The 21,138-nt window shown below is 44.0% G+C and overlaps 1 protein-coding gene across 5 annotated transcripts; it reads left to right on the forward strand.

Moving 5' to 3' along the window:
• The first annotated feature begins 71 nt into the window (after positions 1-71).
• On the forward strand, positions 72-20,414 carry DPP9 (dipeptidyl peptidase 9). 5 transcript variants are annotated; one of them, XM_046904607.1, is made up of 23 exons: positions 72-290; positions 1,992-2,079; positions 3,718-3,834; positions 4,718-4,968; positions 8,014-8,126; positions 9,148-9,321; positions 9,520-9,688; positions 9,849-9,962; positions 10,267-10,395; positions 10,890-10,951; positions 11,458-11,558; positions 12,836-13,013; positions 13,815-13,980; positions 14,080-14,159; positions 14,960-15,079; positions 15,675-15,827; positions 16,034-16,169; positions 16,527-16,672; positions 16,946-17,092; positions 17,243-17,395; positions 17,974-18,116; positions 18,442-18,553; positions 19,045-20,414. In XM_046904607.1, exons 4-23 carry the CDS (start codon positions 4,746-4,748, stop codon positions 19,135-19,137), a joined length of 2,712 nt encoding a protein of 903 aa, XP_046760563.1. In that variant the 5' UTR covers positions 72-290; positions 1,992-2,079; positions 3,718-3,834; positions 4,718-4,745; the 3' UTR covers positions 19,138-20,414. The 5 variants fall into 5 exon arrangements, with proteins under 5 accessions (XP_046760563.1, XP_015155685.1, XP_418272.3 ...); XM_015300199.4 differs by lacking the exon at positions 3,718-3,834; XM_418272.8 differs by lacking the exons at positions 3,718-3,834; positions 14,960-15,079.
• The last annotated feature ends 724 nt before the right edge of the window (positions 20,415-21,138 follow it).

Raw genomic sequence — 21,138 nt, forward strand, 5'->3', positions numbered from 1 at the left:
CAGCCGCACTGCGATCTTGGTACTGCCCCTCGCGCGCTCCCGCCAACCCACTCCGCACGCGCGCGCGCCCCACTTCCGGCGCCGGGTGAAAGGCCGCACAGGGCAGGCCGCTGCCCCATCCCGTTTGCCCCCCCCCTCCCTGCTCCCCACCCCGCTTCCGGGGCTGCCTGGTGTCCGCGGCATGGAGTGGGAGTGACGGAGTTGCCGCCTTTCCCCCCCCCTCCCCGCCCCGCAGAAGAGCCGCCACCATTCCCCCCGCCCGCTGAGGGGGGAGGTCGCCGTGTCCTGGGGTGAGTGAGGAGAGCGGGGAGGGACGGGGTGAGGGGCGACCCCTGGGCGGGGGGGCTGCGTCCAGGGCGCGCGGAGGGGCCTGGAAGCTGAGGCGGGCCTCGGTCGGTCCCCCGTGACTTGTTCACCCCCACAGATTCTGGAGGCCACCACCCCGAGGAGGGGGCTCGTCCCTTTCCCCGCCCCCCACAAGCGAAGTGGTGAAGGTCTCTCTGAGGGGATAGTGGGGAGTGCAGCCCTCCAGGGCTGGGGACCTGGAGGAGGGGTGCGTTATCCGGCGGGTAGGACCCCCCTAGAGCGTTTGCTCTGCCTCAGAGGGTTGGAGGTGGTTCGCGAGTTGGGGAGAGCAAGGATCTTCCAGGCTTTAGGGAACACTGTGCAGCCTTCCCCTCCAGTAGGGGCAGCAGTGTGGTGGGGCCGCCTGCCCCGGGTCTGGCTCTGGCCACTTGCAGCCCTTAGCGAAGCTCAGTCTTCTGCATGAAGTGCCCACTGCTTTATCCCACTCTCACTCACTTTTATTCTTGGAGAAGCTACTTAAGCTTCTGTTCGTCTGTGACAGGGACACGTTTATGGTATCTGAGGGGTGGCTGTGGCGCTTTGGCTTTTCCCAAAGGCACCTGCAGCCCCCTCAGTTTTCTAAACCCTCATGTCTGTTTGGTTCTGTCTGTTTTCTATGGGTTTTGCTTTGGAGGATGTCGTCGTTCCTGGGGGGGGGGGGGGGGGGGGGGGGGGAGTGAGCTATGTCTCTGAATCATAAAAATCACAGAATAATTGTGATTAAAAGGGACCTTAGGAAGTCCCTAGTCAAAGCCCTGCTCACAGTGAGGCCAGCTGTGAGATCAGACTAGGTTACTCAGCATTCCTGAGCGCTGCTGCTGTTGCCCTTTGTGCCTCCATTGAAGATTGCCCTTAAATTACTAGATGCTGCTCCTTAGTCTCTCTTTGTTCTCCTCTGCAGTTCAGGAACATCTCTGCCCAGGGCTTCTCTGTGACACTTTGTTTCACCAAATCCTGTGTGACTGTGGTTGAGGTGGAGATATGGCTGTCTGGGCAGACCAGGGGCCTCAGCAGCAGATAGTGACAGGTCTGGGGTGTGTCTGTGATTCAGAGCCAGAAGAGGAGACAAAGATCTTTGTACTTTACGGTACCTAAGTGGAGCAGTAGTGAACATTGTGCCCTCGAATGCTCTTAGAAAATGGGTTTGTGTGGCGAGTCAGGCTTGTTCCATGGCATCAGGCTGATGCTAAGGCAAACACACTGGCTTGGAAGACAGATCTGTTTTTTGTGTCCTGTATGGGCCCATGATGTTGTCAGTAGAAGGGCTGCTGACCCTCTTTCTGGATCCTCATGGTGTCCTTTGTTTGACTCTTGTGAGTGTTGATCAGTCTTGTGTTTTCTCTCTTCTTAATACTGAATTTTGGGATTCAGAGAGGGGAGTGAAAGAAAGAGCTTCTGTTGAGCGTTCTCAGATTTTAAGAATTTTTGTAAGAGACAGGCCATAGATTTCCACTGTTCAGGAAAATAATTCTATGTTTTGTCTGGGTTGTTAGTATCCAGCACGTGTTGGTAGAACAGATTTGGATTGCAAAGCACAAACCAAGGTTTTTAGTTGTGCCTCTGCATTCAGTTGCATATGTGACCTATGGAAGGTACCAGGGGAAACTGTAGTTATATGAACTTGCTTCTTTCATCTTCCTTCCTAGTTTCCTGTCCTGCCAAGCTTGCTGAGTAGTTAATGCAGAAGATAAAGAGGGTTCGTCTGGAAAACGAGACTGCAGGAAGTTGGAGAAGGTACGTCTCCCAAGTACTCCCAGGGCCTTTATTAACCCCATGCTCTGTGGAACGCAGCAATAAACACCTCTTCAAGTGAATTAGGTTTCTGAAAAATCCCAAGCCTGTCTTTCTGCCTGGGGAGCTCTGTGTCAGGATCTGTGGGTCAGGAAGTGACTGAGGAGGTTGATTTATTTTACTGGCTTCCAATTTCAAGCTTTACAATTTCTTCCTATACTGATGTCCCTCGCTGTCTTCCTATACTTGCTTGTTGTCTTCAGAGTAATGTGTTCCTTCTGAAAAAGAACTTGGTGGATATATGTCTGATGCATCTAACCTGTCTGGGCAGAATAAGCACACTGAGTGAGCTTGGAGACGCTCAAAGGATAGCTAAGTGCTTTGGGAAGTGAAGTCATCTAAATCAGTGCCTCACTCTTCAGTGAGGACTGTGAAGGAGAGTCTGTCTCTGGTGAGTTGTATAGCACGTACAAGATTTATTGAGTGTTTAAGAATAAGGTTGTTAAAATTGCTATCTTGGTCAAAATCCTTTTTGAAGAATTTCATCCCAAAATTCACTCTGTAACTCAGTTAGTTAAGTTACTCGTTATACTAGTTCTACTGCATGTGTGGTACTGCCAAGTTCTTGTTACATTTCGTTCTGACTGTAGTGATAGACAAAGCAAATGGATCTTCCCTTTACTGTGTATTATGTCAGAACCTAAGTTATATGGGACTCCATAATATCTTAGCTATAATTTTCCAACACTTTCATGTAATTTTGGCTACAGATTAAGGGTGATTCTTAATCTAGAGGATGGGTGCTTCTCTTATCCCACTACTCTACTCTGTTCTAGTGTCAAAGTCACCAAGGTTATAATAATACCAAGGTGAAAGTTGTGCCTTTCACTTGCTGAATCCTAAATCTGTGGAAATGTAGTTTGGAAGGGAGTCCTGTTCAGTTTGGGGCAGTTATCAGTATTACATTTGTATAGTGAGAGTGTGTGGACTGTTTTGAGCCCTTAAAAGTGTTACTTTCCCCTGTGAGTAGTCAAGTGAGTGAAAAGGTGTCACTGGCTAGGAGAAAGCCTAGGGGTCAAGTATCTTGAGCCAAAGCCAGATTGTTTTGGTCAACTGACCTGCAGTACGATTTGGTTGAGAGAATTGTACTCAGCTCAAAGTTCTGAATGGTGTTTCTGTTATGTATTTTTGATAGGTAATGCTTTCCCCTTAAGATGTGATTTTTAGTTGCTGTAATGGAGACCCTGAATATAGTCGATAGATAGACTTGAGGTCATAAGACACTCTTGCAGTCTTAGAATATCCCGTCATGTTTTCTCTTGTGCCTTTGGGCTTCATGGCTGGCTTTTATTGGAAAATACTCCTTAGTTCAAGCTGTGGATTTAGGTGTTGTTTGTTTGTAGGAATACCTACAGATCTATTTTTGGAGCTTTTTTTTGGTGTTGGTATAAGCTGATAGAGAATTCTCTAGGAACGCTCAAGGTTCTCTTGAAAAATACTCGTGGTACAAAATGGACAGGAGTGAACATTTTCTTGTGCTGAATACTCCTTTCCTATTCACTGGGAAAGTACTCGCTGTGCATCTTCTTGAGGCTGAAGTCTTCCAAGATTTCGTTTGTATAATTCATGCTTAATACACAGGTGTGACAGTTACATCTCAGAACCAGTTCTCTGCTCAGAATGCAGGTGACCATCCCCAGTGACAAGTGACATTTGAGAAATACCTGATTTGAAAGTGTACATCTTGGGGCTGCGGAGGTAAATGCCTTTTCTGGTTTAATCCTTAGTCATTGGTTTGTGATCTTGATGCTGAGTCAAAGGTAGCAATTCTGTCTCCATAGAGCAAACTTCTCTAGCCCTATTTTTTTTTTTCCAATAAACCAAAGTTATTCTGAAATTATCTGTAAGATTCTTCCTGATGCACCCTGATAGAGGCTGGTCAGCCCAAAACTACTAAAATGTCCTTGTGCAGGGAAATCCAGCTTCTCTAATGAGGTGATGTAAACTGGTTTCTCTAGTCCTAGGCTCATTCTTGCTTTGTAGTAGATTACATCATTGACAGTGGGCAAGTCAGTTAGTCCACATCTCCTCAAATCAATGTTTGCTGTAGGTGCTCATGGAGGTGCTTTTTGTAGACTCTCATTCAATAGCTGCTAGCTTGGGAATGCATGTACCACATTTTGCAGGATATGACAAGGGTCTCTTAATGCTGTCTTCTTTCTGGTCAACAAAGTCAATTGCACTGTTTCTTCCTGTTTTGTCATCGTTCCTGGCTGCAATAACTATTCAGGTAAGTGAGTTGCTGCATTTAAACCTAAATGGTCATAAAGTGTTGTGCCAGCTTTCCTTCAGGGCAGGAAGGGAACTTCACTTGTGCACTGTTCCAGGATTGAAGTTTATATGCCTTTACCATGGGTCATAGCTTTGATGACTTTCTGTCCAAATTCCTGGGGTTGTTTTCCTTTGAGTCATGCTGATTGTGGGGTTTTTTTTTTGTGCCAGAATTCACCACTTGGATTGTGTTTAACAGCTTACTTCTAGAACTAGTCCTGGCAATAAATCTTTCGAGCTTAATATCTTTGCTTACAGGACTCGAGATGGGCTGCTTAATTTTAATTTTCCCCCTTAACTCTTCCCTCAGTTTTTTGTCTAGTTCTGAAGAAGAGACAATGACTGCAGTGGACACGCTATCAGACAGCTCTGAAGTGGTCGAGATGGAGGATGTGCCTTCCGAATTCCAGGTGCAAAAGCATTCTTGGGATGGGCTGCGTGACATTATTCACAGCAGCAGGAAGTATTCGGGCATGATAGTGAACAAAGCTCCCCATGATTTCCAGTTTGTCCGGAAAACTGAAGAGTCCAGCCCTCACTCTCACCGTCTTTATTACCTTGGTAAGCTGACATGCCAGACACTGGGTGTGAAAATGTTATGGGAGAGCTTCCAATTTAAACAGATGAGGAAAAGGATGGAAAATATTTCTGTTTGAGATAGGGGAACTGAGATCAGGTAACACTGCTCAAGAAGAACGCACACTCAAATCTGTAGCAAAGCCTGGAACTAAGCAGAGACCTTGCAGCCTCAGACAAGCTTTCGTAGAATCAGGCTACTTGGCAGCACTTTTATTTTTTTGCTTAGTCAGATCTATGTAGTGACAAAGGTATGACTGCGTTGTTTGCTTGGTATCTCAGGTCAGTACAGGGGATGGGGTGAGAGAAGGGATGCTTTTCAGACTCAGGACTGGCCTGTGCTTCTTGAGCTTTGAAGTGGGTTTTACCTGATAGATTAACCAGGCTGACTTTCCAAGTCACCGTCAGTAATTAGTAACTATATGTTACAAGTTATAAGATGTTTTGGAAGCACACACAACAGCAGCTTATTTTCTCCCTGCTTTATTACGCAGCACGTTGGTAGGATGCTTTGGAGAGTAGGGAATGGAAAAAGATTTGAGAGGAATTAACTGTTGTTGATATTTGTAGAGAAATCTCCTTCCGTACAGTAGGATTGAAAGACAGCAGAATACTGTGTTGAACAGAACGCTTATAGTTGGAACTGTGATGTAATTAGTGTCAGAGTGGCTGGATTTTAGTAACTGGATGATTTTGTGGTTAGTAACATGGGAAGCTTTATAGGCTATAAAGAGTTTGTTACACTCTGGGGCATGAGGTGGTCTTTACTAGACCAGTAAAGAAACTTCCCGGTATGCAACTCCATATAGCTGACTGCTTTCCTAAAGTGACTGATTTTTTTTTTTTTTTTCCTTCTTTTTCTTAAATTGAGTCTGGGTCAGTGTAGGATGCTAGATTTGAGGATTTGATTGAGCAGCTCCTGTATGTCAGTGACAATTTGTTACAGTCCCTTGCACGTGTGTAAGAAGAATGTACTACTATAAAGGGCAGTTTCCTGAGTTAGCATGCTTTTCTTGTTGAGTTTGAATAGCGACACTTAAAACTGAATGTTTTTCAAAGCCGAGTTGACTGATACAGTTTAGATGACTAAAGAATTAACATTGTGTGGCCAATTCGCAGTATTTTTGTATTCTGTTGTATGATAAGGCAACCAGAGCAGCTAGTGGCAGTAGGTTTTCTGCACAGTTGTAACTATTACAAGAGCCAGAACTAGAAATGAAGATGCACCAATGTCTTTTCAGTATTTCCTGAAAATGTACTGGGCATAGAGCAGATTGACTCATAACTTAAGGTTGTTACCTAGTGGGTAATGCTGAGTTACCTCTTCTCAGGCATTTCTTATGAAGTGGAAATGATTATTCTTTTTATTGCCATAATAAGCACCCTTAAGTTGCATGCTGTGTACAGTGTGTTAAATACTTGGAACCCATTTCAGTAGTTCATGTTTAACATCGTCCTGCTATTACTGTCTCAATGCTGAGTAGCATTTCCAAAATTTTATGGGAATACTGTTAGTGACTATGTGCCAAGGAGTAGGATGAAGACTTTTGAAGAGTTTTAATGTCGGGGTTGAATGCTAATCTTCACTTGGGAGCACAATATAATGTCTTTGGGGTTGAAGACAGTATCTTCCATGTAAATACTGATTGACTGTAGTCTCGAGGTTGTTGTAGAAAGTACTAATGTAATAAGGAGAAATGAAGTCCAGGTTACAGTCATGAAAGTGCCAAATATCTGTATATAATAATTAGTTCCTGTCTGCACTTTGTTCTGTTTGGACATCTTAAATCATTCCTGGACTGTCCCCATACAGTTCTATGTTGAATCATGGCATATGCTGCTTATATTAAACACCACATACTCAGCTCTTTGGTGCTCTCGTATTTCTGAGGATTATATGCTCGTGTATTGCTTTGCTTCCTGAGCACTTATTACTGTTTCAGTTTTAAGTAACTGTACTGCTAAGTTAACAGGCTCATAAACTTTTGTTCTCCCTAAACATATACAGAGTGAACAGTAGTGGGGCATGTTTTTTGTGCTGAATTCTGACCCAGGGCATCACTTAAGCAAATGTAGAGGTCAAGTTTATGGTCTTTGATTCTGCTGAAACTGACAAAATCAGTGTCAGGGTATTCTACACTTTTATGGTTGGTTTGGAAGTTGGATGAGGGCCAATAGTTTTATATGATTTGGCCATAATCAAAAGCTTATGTAAGATGACAAGATTCTTGATTATGTAATATGCTATTTCACATTGGAATGGACTCTAGAGCTTCCAGTTTTTCTTTCCCTTTTGTACGCTAATGCATTGATCTGAACTAGGTCCTATAATGAATTTTTGGCTGAGAAATAGGAGAATAATGTTGAGTTTCTCACTCAGGCTGTGGCTCTTTTAGAGTGGATTTAGGGTGTGGGCTGATCAGTCCAGAGAGAGGAAAGTTCAAAGTAACCAACTCTGAAGAGGTTAGTGTTAAATCTTACCTGGGAAAATATCTGTTTACAGCTAATGTAGTTAGATAGTATTTTGTATTTGAGCTGAGAGCTGCTTGGGAACAACAGCTGGTACAAGCCCCTGAGCACACCTAACCTCTCTGTTACAGAGTAATGGTACCTTCCAGTTGAAACTATTCAATGGAAGATCTAGTCCAGCTTCTCGTCCATAAGCAGGGACGCCTTTGCTAGACCAGATTGCCCAGAGCAACCATCCAGCCTGGTGTTGAATACTTCCAGGGATGAAGCATCCACAGTTTCTTTGGAAAATGTTTCTGTACCTCACCACCATCAAAGTGAAGAATTCCTTTCTAATAACTAATCTAAACATACTGTCTTTTAGTTTTAAACTATTATCCCTTGTCCTATCACTACAGTCTCTGATACAGAATCCCAACTGTTTTTTTCCTGTAGGTCCTTTTTAGGTACTGGGAAGCTGCAATAAAGTTATCTTACTAAAGGCTTTGTTTCAGTCTGATCTGAGTCATCTTTGTCCACTAACTAATCTTAAATAGGATGATGCTTTTGTCCTCTTAATAGGAATGCCATATGGTAGCAGGGAAAATTCCCTTCTTTACTCAGAGATTCCCAAAAAGGTACGGAAGGAGGCCTTATTGCTCTTATCATGGAAACAGATGCTGGATCACTTTCAGGTAAGCACAAGTGTGAAGACACTGAGTTGATAGTTCTTGGGAAAATTGGTTGATGTTATGGGGTTGGTATGGTGAGTGTTACCATGCTGTGTGGCATGGAATGGTAGTGGTAGGGATATTGTACTGATGATTGCTTTATTTCATAATATGAGATAGGCACCTGTGTGTGCTCCTGCTAGTCAGTATGAAACAGCAGGTGATGTGGCAAGCAAAGGGGTGACCTAGTAAAGACTTCTTTGTAAACTAGCACGTGATCCACTGCAAACTACAAGCTATCAGGACAGCGCACCTTTCCTCTGTGCCTTGTCTGGGCTCTTCTGATGCTTGTTAACAGGCTTGTTGTGAAACCTACTATCTTTTCTGCTTTTAAGGAAGCTGGGAAAACTGTATTAAACAGCTGCTTCTGCCCTATACTCTGTTGCAAGAGAACTGGAAAGGGGGTGAAATCTCCCTTTCCTCTATCTTTGTGTCTTTTGTCAATAAGCATTAAGGAGCAAGGGGGTGCAGTGCATTGGTCTGTCTTCCTTTCTGGGAAGCTTCCTGTTGAAAAAGAATTCAGCTGTCTTGACCCCATTTGGATTGCTAGTCCCCTCCAGGGTAATTCAAGATCCCTGGAAGAGGTTTTGTGTGCAGTATCTGACATGGAAACTGTTTGTGAAAGGCTGTAGATAGTGTTGTTAAGTTAATTGGTTACATCTGATTTGCATAAGCAGTGCAAGTGCAGCTGTCCTCAGTTAATACTGAAGTGCCAACTGCAGAAACAGTAGATTGGCAATTCATCTCTCTTATGTAAAGAGAACTTTGGGGCTTGCAGTTAGTTTAGTCCTTCTGGGCCACACTTGTAGGCTAGAATACAGTAGCTGTGGAAGGACCCATATGGTAAGACTACTGATTGTTTGGGGCTGGTGAATTGTATTTTGAGCATTTAGAGACTACCTGGTGCCAGTTCAAAAGCATTTCTGCTTTGTGAAACTTTCTCTCCTTGCAGATTTTTTTGGATTTTCTTTTATTTTGATACTAGGCAACCCCTCATCATGGGATGTATTCTAGAGAAGAAGAACTGTTAAGAGAGCGCAAGAGACTTGGTGTCTTTGGTATAACATCTTACGATTTCCACAGTGAAAGTGGCCTGTTCCTCTTCCAGGCTAGCAACAGCCTCTTTCATTGCCGAGATGGGGGCAAGAATGGTTTCATGGTGAGTTTGCTAATAAAGCTATGAATGATATCTGAATTGGTTTTGGTTGGTAGCAGCTGCACATGTGCATGTGTTTGGTTACAGTCATTTCTTTTGTGTCCTGTTAGGACTGTGCCCTCATTCTGTGGGCTCTAGGTCTTTAAGTATGAAGCTGATTGCTGATTTGGTACACAGGTGTTTGTGTTTCTGTTGCTGTAGGTGTCTCCAATGAAGCCTCTGGAGATCAAGACTCAATGTACAGGGCCACGAATGGATCCCAAGATTTGCCCTGCAGACCCTGCCTTCTTTTCATTCATTAATAACAACGATTTGTGGGTAGCAAATATAGAGACAGGAGAGGAGAAGCGAATGACATATTGCCATAAAGGTAACTGGTGCTTTTTACCATATTCAAAAGAAAGTTTTGATTAAAAACTGTGAATGAAAGGGCTAATGTCTTTATGGCTTACTTCTCACAAATGCACTTTTCTTTTGGATCAGTTGTTATCAAGGAGATATAAGTGCCCTCTTTCTTTGCTCCTTTCCAGGCTTATCCAATGTTCTTGATGACCCTAAGTCTGCTGGTGTAGCCACTTTTGTCATTCAGGAGGAATTTGATCGGTTCACAGGCTATTGGTGGTGTCCCACGTCTTCCACAGAAGGTCAGTGTTCTGCATATCAAATTCTGACACTATTACTACTGCCGGCTCCTGCTGTGAATGATATTTTGAGCATGGTTTTCCTTTGGCCCAGGTTTGATCTTTTTCTGGGGAGGCCACCAGAAGGAACATAACACTGAGGGGGTATAATTATGCTCAGAGGAGTATTTGCTTATGGTTACTAGGAGCTGTAATTATATGGGAGACGTACAAAACTTTTGCACCAGAGTGGACTGCTGTAGTGCTCCAGGCAAGCTAGAAACAGTTGGAAAACACTGTGACATTCATGCCTACTATCTGTTCCTAGGTCCAGAGAATTTAAAAACACTGCGAATCTTGTATGAGGAAGTGGATGAGTCAGAAGTGGAGATAATTCATGTTCCTTCACCTGCTCTGGAGGAGAGAAAAACAGATTCCTATCGGTACCCCAGGACAGGTAAGTGAAGTACCGTGGGGCTGCTAATGCAACTTTTGGCTCCTGCTGGCTGAAGCCTTGGAATTTGTGCTGTAAACATTGCATGATTAATCTAGTTTCTTACTAGAATGTAGAAGCTGGTTCTGAATGTTGAGGCCTCATTGAGTTTCTGAGCCCACTCCCCTTCTACAAATGGGAGCGGGATTTAAAGCTCATTTTAAATGAAAGGATTGCTGAGAAAATGAAATGTATTCCAGAACATGCCATCAGATACATTTTTAATCACTTCTTCCTGAGAATGTGTGCATCTACCTAGGCAAAGCAAAAGCAAACTTTTCCAATACCCGGAGTGCCTCTTTTGAACACAGTAGGTTTTGCATTCATAATTTCTTATTTGTATATTGACTTCCAGCCATTTTAGCAGGACTAGAGTTGGTTCCTGTCTAGAAGCTGTAGCAAGTATAATCCTGGAGTGTTCAGGCTTGTCATCTTGATATTCTGTCACTCCTTTGCAGGCAGCAAAAACCCCAAGATTACGTTAAAACTGGCAGAATTTAAAGCAGACAGCAAGGGTAAGGTAAGTCACAGAGTATATTGTTGCTCTGGAGGGTTGACTGCTTCTGAAGTTGCTTAGAATTAAGAGGCTGCTTAAGAATCAGTGATAGCATTAGCTTTTCTTCCTCTTGTAGCACCCAATTCTTGAATGTGGGTAAGTAGAAAAAGAAAAACTTTTAAGAGGCTGAAAAGTATTATGCTGCTCAAGAGGCAGCTGGGAGAGGGGAAGGAGGTGAGAAGCAGAGTTAGTCTGATGTACCACATCAGTGGTGGAGCTTGCAGGGTTAAACTGGATCTAATCCTGGGCTTCATTCCACAGCGTATCCTTTTCTGTGGCTGGATGCCAAAATCATGGTGCTTTGAAACTTGTTTTTCCTTTCTATTCTTGCCATTTTGTAGAAAGGTTTGCTTCCCCTTGCTGAAGCCAGCCAATAGTTACAGCTTCCTTATTCTCCCGTTTCTCTGAGCTTCCATAGGAGGAGGCCTGGTAACAGTCTGATTTGATATTGGACCTTCCTTTTGCTGCAGATCGTGTGTGCTCAAGATAAGGAGCTGGTGCAACCATTTGCTGCATTATTCCCGACTGTGGAGTACATTGCCCGTGCTGGATGGACTCGAGATGGCAAATAGTACCTAAGTTTTCTTTCTTTCCAAACTAACACTGGCAAGGGCTTCCCTGGCTAAACTCTTACTGACCTTCAAGACTGTGTGGTGTTGTAGCCATACAATAGATTGTGTTATATTGAAGCTAGGTTTATAATGTTGTCTTCACCAGTTTTTAAAGCCATGAGTGTCACAGATGGCACAAGACTATTAGATTTCTTCAATATTTTAACATCCTACTGGTAGGAAGTAATTGGATGTAGAGCCAGATGACAAGCTGTGGGTTTTCAGGCAGAGCTACAACCACAAAGTTATATGACAGTCAAGCAGGCAGTACTAGGGTATTCTTTTGGGTTGAAGATGTACAGCACCTGTACTGCATAGTTCCTGTTGAAAATGAGGATGTACTGTAAGCAGCTTTATTGTTGTCCATTGGTCCTGCTTGTGATCAGTGCAAAGATGTCACGGGAACATGGGTGGTTTCCATGTTATGCAGTGCATATGTGTGGAAGAATTGCTCAGTGACCACTGTAACTTGTAATTAATAACTGTCTGCTTTGGAAACTGAATTCATACAGTTTTACAGAAGGCAATCCCATCGGTGACTCCTATGTTCTGCACCAGAGCTTATCAAAACACGCTGAATATATAATTTCATGAAATCTGCAGCCACTGCGCAGGAGTAACTGGCTCTTCTGAAAGTCTGTGTTAATGACAGAACTTCCCCTGTTGCACTTCCAGGCCTTGGGGTAGCCGTACTGTGCAGCAGTGGCTTGCCATCTGTCATGTTGAGAGGCCTGCAGTGCAGCACCACTTCAAATGACTCTCCTTGGAGAGGAACAAAGCTGAGACTGAAGCTACTCCTTTACTTGGTAGTTTTCTTAGGTCTGTGCCTTTCCCTGCTAGTGCAGTGTACAACAGAGAAGCTACAAATGAATCACTTTAGCTTCTCTTGATCTCAGAAGCTCACTAGAAAATAAACAGTGCTTCTTGATGGAAGGGCTGACCAAGAAAATGTTGCATTCTGGAGACATGTTACCTGGTCTCTTGGGATAGATGCTCTGCCCAATGTGTCAGACATCTCATCTGAATGATACCCTTGTGAAACACCAGAGATGTCTGGCAAATCATACTTGTTGGCAGAGCTTCCAGGAGATTAGAAAGAAGCAATGATGAGAAAAGCTTTGCATTCAGATGTCTAAATCCCTTCTGCCAGTGGGAGAAAATGGATCGCATATTCTGAGTGTTACAAAGTGACATCTATTTTGTGGTACTGACCTTTACCTTCAACTTCTTTCCCCAGTGCTTGGGCTATGTTCCTAGACAGACCTCAGCAGCGGCTGCAGCTTATCCTTTTGCCTCCAGCGCTCTTTATTCCAGTCCCAGAAAATGAGGAGCAGCGTGCTGAATTTGCCAAAATTGTGCCAGAAAATGTTCAACCATTTGTTATCTATGAAGAAATCACCGATGTGTGGATAAATGTAAGCAGCTTAGGGCTGGGGGGAGAGCACAGGCTTGTCCCTTCCTCCCCTGCAGTTAACTGTTTTTGTGTTGGCTGTGTGTCCAGCTTAGTCCACATTCCAGCAGTCTGCTTTGCTACTCAGTATTGCCAGATTTTGTGTTAGTTCAGGGGGTCTGATAAAGCTCTGAGAAGGACTTCCGTGCACTCAGCATTGAAACATAAGAGAATCCTACCATCTTCTTGCAGATGGAGCTATTCATCTAATCCTTGTCGGCATTCTCAGTGAAGGCAGGCACTTAAGACACCATTTTTGTATGTAACATTGCTCTCTTGGGGTGATTTATTAGAAGATTAAATGGCTTCTTGGGTTACAAGCAACCCTAATCTGTGGAATTCAAATATATTTAGGTAGGTGATGAACACAGGACAGGAAATAAATTTGAGCTTTTAACATTTAGCACCTTGATGCTGAAGTGGAAAGGGACCTGAAGTTTAAACTGTGATGTTCCCAAGCTGTCAGAATAGCAACCACCGTATGGGACACACTTAGCTGAGTTGTCTTTCTCAGAGGCATGACTGGGTGCTGCTTTGCTGATGAGCTCTTCATGACCAGAGCACACATTCTTCTGCACAGGCACAAATGTTTTGTGGTAATAGGAAAGTATAGAATTGCTTTTTATCACTAGAAGCTCATCTGAGATATTTGTTCCTGCCCAGCTCCTTTCATTTGATAGTACAGTAATTTCTCTGTATCCTTTGGCTGGCTGTGCATTATTCTGTCAGCAGAAATCACTTAGAGACCTCTTGTCTCATGTGGCAGGTTCATGATATCTTCTATCCTTTCATCCAACCGGAAGGAGAGGAGGAAGAACTCTGCTTTATCCGAGCCAATGAATGCAAAACAGGTTTCTGTCACCTGTACAGAGTCACAGTGGTCCTAAAGCAAGGCAGCTATGACTGGGTACAGCCGTACGTCCACAGCGAGGGTAAGATGTGTGCATTGACAGTGCATCAGCTTTGTGAGCTCCCTTTGCTTGTTTTATCTTTTGGGGAAGATTATTTTATTTTCATGTCTTTTCTTCTAGATGATTTCAAATGTCTTATCAAAGAGGAGGTTGCCCTGACAGGTGGAGAATGGGAGGTGCTGGCAAGGCATGGATCTAAGGTAGTGATTATTTTCTCTTGCGGTGTTACAGTTCTGCTTTATCTGCCCACAGTCCTGGCTTACGCCCTTTGTTACACCTGGAACCAACTAGAACTATTTTGTTTTTTTTATTATTATTCTTAAATTTATTGCTGCCTGTGCTTTCCCCAGAAGTGCTGTAGTCCAGTGCACATTGAATTGATTGTGCTTTTAATCAGACTTCAAATTGCTCTTTAAGTCAATCCCATGAGTGAGGCAAGCCATAAAAATGGGCACAAGTCTGGTGTTCAACATTAACAAAGAACTTTTTGTGGAGAAGCTTGGGCTTACGGTCTTTGCTGAAGCATTTTAACCTCAACGAGTACTTGTGAATTGAGAATGTGTCCTAGTGCTTAGAATGAGCTCTTGGTCTCCAGCTGATCCCTTCAGGAAAAAGGCAGCTGAGGAATATAAAGCAATTTAGAATATGAAGGAACTGTGTCTGTTCTATCTTGTAGAGTCTTGTTCCATTTTGCTTCAGGAATTAACTTTGAGTCTGATCTTTAATGCTCTCAGGTGATTTCTGTCAAAATGAAGGCCTTGTCTGTTCATTCCCAATTAATCTGAATTTCCACTTCACACTTTTGAAAAAAAAAAAAGCCTACAGCTTTGTGCATTTGGTTTCTGCTGCTTTTTTTTTCAGTCTGCAATTAACCTGCTGTCCCTCCCCGTGTGGATTCTCACTGTACATGCTATTGATTTTGGCCACAGCTCTTCCCTGCATGTACTATGTCTAAAATTGTGTTAGTAGCAATTATTTTGATGCATTTGTTGCTCCACAGGGCTCTACCTGTTTACCTGGCCAATGGGGTTGGATATTGCTTCCCTGTACTGTCTGCAGTTCTCTTCAAACTATGTTAGCTAGAAAGAGCACTTGGGCTTCAGCATTTGGAAACTGTAAGGTAGAAACAGTTCAGTTTCTGTTGCTGGATCAATGCAGTATTTAAAAGCTGTCACCTCTATTCCTGGCTGATCCAGGTGGATTTTAGAAACTGATGTATGTGGACATTAAGAAGCTACTTTAATGTGACTTAAAGTTTGCTATTGCTAAGGCTATTAAACTGTTCCTTCCACAGATAGGAATTAATTATTACAATTTATGGGAAAAATACATATATACCCTTAAAATGCCAGACATACTGTGGGAGGATTCCATAGTTAAGCAAAAAATCTTTTAGTTTAAATAGCAAAAAGAGCTCATTTTTTTTTTTAAGCTCTTTAATAAGCAAATGCTTCAAGTTTCTCAAAAAAAAAAAAAAAAAACACCACTGCTTTGGTTTCTTTTTTGTATTACTTCATTGGATTACATACAGTTCTCCATAAGTGCTGCATGTGTGTACTCCAGCCTATCATATAAATGGATGTTGTGTACATCCCTAATGCTGGAAGTAGTCTGTCATAGTCTGTTGGTCTTTTTAAGCCTTGGGACAGACTTAATGAAAAAAAGGAGCAGTAGATGTCATCCTTCTGTCAACAAGCCCTCTCTTTTTCATGTAGATCTGGGTCAATGAGGCTACAAAGCTGGTGTATTTCCAAGGCACAAAGGACACCCCGTTGGAGCACCATCTGTATGTAGTCAGCTACGAGTCTCCTGGAGAAATTGTGCGACTTACCATACCAGGCTTCTCTCACAGCTGTTCTATGAGCCAGGTTTGTTGTTCTTCTATTTTGTTTAGACACAAGATGCACTTGCCTCCTGTCTGACAGGAAATGGTAGTGAGTCATGTGATGATTACTGAGAGTTTTTGTCTTGGTTGCTTGAGATATGGGAGCTCTCATCTAAGAGCAGCATGGAGGAGGCTGGTTGTGGGAAATGAAAGACCCTGATCCCCTAACTCTTCCTCTTCCACCTGTAGAATTTTGACATGTTCATCAGCCACTACAGCAGTGTGAGCACTCCACCCTGTGTGCATGTCTACAAGCTCAGTGGCTCCGATGATGATCCGCTACATAAGCAACCCAAGTTTTGGGCTAGCATGATGGAGGCAGCCAGTAAGTCCTGCAGAATGTGTCACTGCTGGGTTATTTGACCCATATGTGTTCTTAACCTGTCATGTCTTACAGTTACAGCACAGCATGCCTTATTTGAAGATTCTCAGCTGAATATGTGTTCGTGGGTGATCCATTCTCTGTATATATGGCCTGTTACCCTATGTAGGCACATAGAAGTTGGTTGGTTGTGAGTGGGAGGTTTCTCTGAAAGGCAGTGATATGTCTTGTTATGGTTTCGGTATTGAAAGAGCCCTGGCTAAGAGTCAAGTTTGAAGAGGATGAGGTTTTTCAGGCTGGGTAGGAGACAGAGCCTGCTGTTAGTTATTGTGTTGCTATTGTGTGAACTTGCTTCTGCAGGTTGTCCCCCAGATTACGTTCCACCTGAGATCTTTCACTTCCGTACTCAGTCAGATGTTGAGCTCTACGGAATGGTATACAAACCTCATGATGTCCAGCCTGGGAAGAAGCATCCCACAGTGCTCTTTGTTTATGGAGGCCCTCAGGTAATAGTCCAGATGGTTGACTACTGGTGATGGCCATGGGATTGCTGTCCAGAGCAGTTCTGTGTAGCTCAGTCATGTGTCAGGACTTAAACTGGACCTCTGTTCTGACCTCTACCTCAAACTTCAGATGATTTTTTTTTAAGCATTTAAACTGATTTATCTGTCTCTAGTAACTCAGTTAGCGGCTGCTGTCCTGCTCACCTTCCTGTGTACATACAGAGGAAGATAGTGGAAGGCAGCTGCTTGGTTCTGAAACTTCTCTGTCTTCTGCAGGTGCAGCTGGTGAATAATTCCTTTAAAGGAATCAAATACTTAAGGCTAAACACGCTAGCATCCCTAGGTTATGCTGTGGTAGTGATTGACGGAAGGGGTTCATGCCAGCGAGGACTCAGATTTGAAGGGGCCCTGAAAAACCAAATGGTAATGTACTTTTTTGATTAATCTCTGTTCCTTTTTCAAAGGGTATGTGGCTGAACATATGCCTGCATGAGCATTACTTGTGCCTTATTGGTTCCTTAAGTTTTTAGGCTTATGAAGTCACTAACTTCAGCTGTTTTTGTTGCTCTTTAGGGTCAGGTGGAGATAGAGGACCAGGTGGAAGGTTTATATTATGTAGCAGAAAAATACGGGTTTATCGACTTGAGTCGAGTAGCCATACATGGCTGGTCATACGGGGGTTTTCTCTCCCTCATGGGTCTCATCTGTAAGCCCAATGTCTTCAAGGTAAGTCCAGATGTGGTGGAGCATTATCTTGGGACTCTTAGCTTTCTCAGTTTCTGTAGTTCTTGGTATCTGGACTTGTTCATCAGAAATATCAAGCAGAAAAGCCAGGTGAAAATGTCCCTCAGTCCTGCCCTCCTGTAGCTCTTGCATGCAGCCCTGCATTCTGCTTGCAGATTGTACTTTCTGAGACATAAAGATGATGGGGTCTCTGGGATGGAGTCACACCCCAGAGGCTACTGGTAGAGGGCTTGGTGTACTATCAAATGAGATAATTGATACACTATTCCTAATGTCCTTCCCAAGTCTATAGCAGGTTTCTGGATCTGTTCCACTTGTCTTCCTTGAAAGGGGAAGCCTTTAATGCTCTTAGGGTGGAATCTGCCTGATTTTGGTTACAGGAGAAGCAGCATGAGTTGGAATCCAGCTTTTATGTGGGTTTGTTGTGGAAGAATCGTGGTCTTGAATGACTGAATTGTCCAGAGCTTTTTCTTTTTCCCTCCCTCTTCAGGGAAACAGAGAATACTTGAGCTCTTTAGCACTTAATTGAAGTTGTCTCCTGCCACCTATTTGTTTGACAGATTGCTATAGCAGGTGCTCCTGTCACAGTTTGGATGGCATATGACACCGGGTATACTGAGCGGTACATGGATATCCCAGAAAACAACCAGCAAGGTTATGAGGCTGGCTCTGTGGCATTACACGTAGAAAAGCTTCCCAATGAGTGAGTACTGTGTGGCTGTGATCTGCTTAAAAACCTGCCATCAGCTGCACCTCTGCTGAATAGCACAAGAATGGATGAGTTCTGAGGTGGTTTTATTTTAACTCATGAGGCTGGTTGCTGCTTTCTGCAGCAGGCTGGGGCATCGCATCTCCAGCCTCCTTTGCCAGTGGTGGAGGTGTTAAAGATCATATCTGTGGCATTAAATTATTTTGACTGCTGCCAGGTTGTTGTTCAGTTTTTAGTTTGCCACATGGCAGCTTCTTGCTCAGAATCACTTCAGAGCTTTTTGTTTGGATTCTCATATTCTCTCTCATCTCATTTTCAGGCCAAATCGTTTGCTGATCCTCCATGGCTTTTTGGATGAAAATGTGCACTTTTTTCACACAAACTTCCTGGTATCACAGTTAATCCGGGCTGGAAAACCTTACCAGCTTCAGGTAGGGGGAACAAAAGTGAAGTGGGAAGGTTAGTTAAATCTAGAAAGATAGTTTTCTGCTCTCTGCCTGGAGTGTGGGAGAAGGTAGATGCAATACTTCCATGTGTTTGCTTTTGTTGCAACATGGCTGATAGTAAATGCCTTGTTTGACTCCAAGGGGTGACCGGGAGGTGGCACTGTGACTCCTTCATTGCTAGCTGATGTGGCCTGTGTCTAAAAGCATTTACAAGTAGGGCTCCTGCCCTCAAGTCTGGAACTTTCCTTCTCCCCTGGAACTGTTGCTGTCTCACATGGCTGCTGGCAGCAGAGGTGGCTGCTTTGCTGAGCAGAATGGCAGTGCACATCACTGCAGTGAAGTGAGAGGTAGGCTGGGTGCTCTACACCTCTCCTGGCCCTCCTTTGTCCTGATGGAGACTGGGCACAAGGTGAGGGACGCTTGTCCATGCTAAATAGCAACTCCTGATTAATTGTCTCATCTCTGCTTCTGCACAGATCTACCCCAACGAGAGACACAGTATTCGGTGCCCCGAGTCAGGAGAGCACTATGAAATCACACTGCTGCACTTTCTACAAGAATACCTCTGAGAGCACATGCCTCTGCAAACTGGATGCTGACAGCTCAATTCGCCCCTCCTGTGCCCAGCCACTACCACCTCCCTTGACAGCCATCTAACCCAGAGCACAAATGGCTGAGTGCCCATGTCAGGGTGTCTTGCCCTGAATAAGGGAGGAGGGTGGAAGGTGCTTTCCCTTTGGACAGTGCTACCTTCTTTCACTTTCCAGGCTGGAGGTCTGCCTCTGCTCAGCTGCTCATCCTATTTCTCTCTTCCAGCCTGGCTGTTAATGTGTGGGATTTTTTTTTTTTTTTTTTTTTGCTGCTACCCTCTCTATCCTGGGGATTGATGGACAGTGGTTTGTCTCCTAAGGCTGAGGTTTGCTTCCATCTCTCTCTGTCCCCTGTCCTTTTCCCTTCTGCTGCACCTCTGCAGTTCCTGTACTCTTACCTGCAAGAACTCGGTGCCTGTGTTGGAAATAGAAGAGCTGAATAAGCAAGCTGCCTTAAGCCAGGAGTGGGAGGGAAGAGAGAAGAACATATTGTTTAAAGCCCTGGGGGAGCTGATTGCTGGTGCTGTGTCCTGGCCCCACTGCAGCTGTGTGGAACCCTGGTATGTGAAGAGCTCTACAGAAGCATGCAACACTAGTCATTTCTATTTCTCAGTTTTATTTTGCAGAGCAGATGGAGGAAGTGGCTGAGGTTGGTAACGATGCCCTCTCATGCCTTTCTCTAATGGCCGCTCACAACCAGAGTTGTGCCAAAAGGTAGCACGGCAGCTGAAGCAGCTGGCTACAACCAGAGATCATCTCTCTGGAGATAATAGCAGCTTTTTTTTTTTTTGCAACACAAGATGGATAATATTTATGCAAATCCTTCCTCCCTCCATTCTTTATGCTGCCTCCTGATCCCACCTTCTCCTTCCCTGAAACCTTGAGCTTTCAGATTGTGCACTGAAATTGGCTGTGCTTCAGTTCTCTGCAGGTCAGTGACTGTTCCCCTTGCCCATCTACTCAGCGTATGCTTTCTTTTGGTTTTTATTTTCCTGGTCAACAGGAACTGCAGTTCTGGGGAGGGGGGACTGAGTAATTGCACCTCAGGGGAGCACGTAACCCCCGCCCCCTTCAAGCCAAGGGTTCTGCCAGGGACAGAAAGAGACGAAGAAAAAAACAACACCCAAATGAACCACATTGACTTGCCCTGGAGTATTTTAAGTGCGTATTATGAAAAGAAAATATTTTTATGGATTCTTATTCTTTTATAATTATGAGTGTAAGATGTAGCAACTCATTAAAATATTGGAAAGAGATGCACTGGTTGGCATTTGTGGGTTTTTTTTTTTTTTTTTGGAGTATTGGAGAGGGCTTGGGAGGAAGCACCATCTGGCTCACAATGGCCAAAGCTGCATCTGTGGTAAAAGCAAAGTGCTTTGTTTTGTTTCTGCATCAACCAGTGGAGAGAATGTTAAAGCCCTGATATTTCTCAAAGGAAGCACGATCCAGCAATTGAAGGTGCTGCAGGGTGGAGAGCTGGGAATCCTGGACTGTTCTTGGCTCTGCCATTCAGGCACTACATGACCTTGAGCAAGGCTCCCTGTGCTTGCAAATAGCCTCAGCCTTGGAGGTAGGAACCTCACCCAGCATCCCAGTTCCCTCTGACTTCTCGGGGATGTAGCTGCTCTGCAGCACAGGTGGCAGCCTGGCTCAACTTCAAGCACTAGTGGCTCTGATCCCATGCTGGGAGGACATACGTGGGGGCCGGGCATAGAGCTGATTTTTGCAAGTATTGGGGCTCACCCATGCTTGTTTTCTGTGGAACTTAAAGCCTACAAAACCTGGCTTTGCTGCTTTCCTTTCTGTATGAGAGTTGAGCATTAATTAAACTGCTATTAAATGCCCTGAGGATGTAAGCTAGAGACTTTCATTTTAAAGGCAAAGCATCTCACAGCTGGAGGATTTTGTTTTCTCAATATGGCTGTGAGCATATTTATTGCCCAGGAATCTGCCTGGCTCTCTTGGTCATGCTTTAGCTTC

This window comes from Gallus gallus, chromosome 28, assembly GCF_016699485.2.
Source record: "Gallus gallus isolate bGalGal1 chromosome 28, bGalGal1.mat.broiler.GRCg7b, whole genome shotgun sequence".
In the NCBI taxonomy this organism is placed as follows: Eukaryota; Metazoa; Chordata; class Aves; order Galliformes; family Phasianidae; genus Gallus; species Gallus gallus.

Bases quoted from the DNA above. Each gene is read 5' to 3' on its own strand.
- DPP9 (XM_015300199.4), top strand. From the start codon at position 2,024: ATGCAGAAGATAAAGAGGGTTCGTCTGGAAAACGAGACTGCAGGAAGT. The intron at 9,689-9,848 runs GTAACTGGTGCT...GCTCCTTTCCAG, and splicing joins AATGACATATTGCCATAAAG to GCTTATCCAATGTTCTTGAT. The intron at 15,080-15,674 runs GTAGAAACAGTT...TTTTTCATGTAG, and splicing joins CAGCATTTGGAAACTGTAAG to ATCTGGGTCAATGAGGCTAC.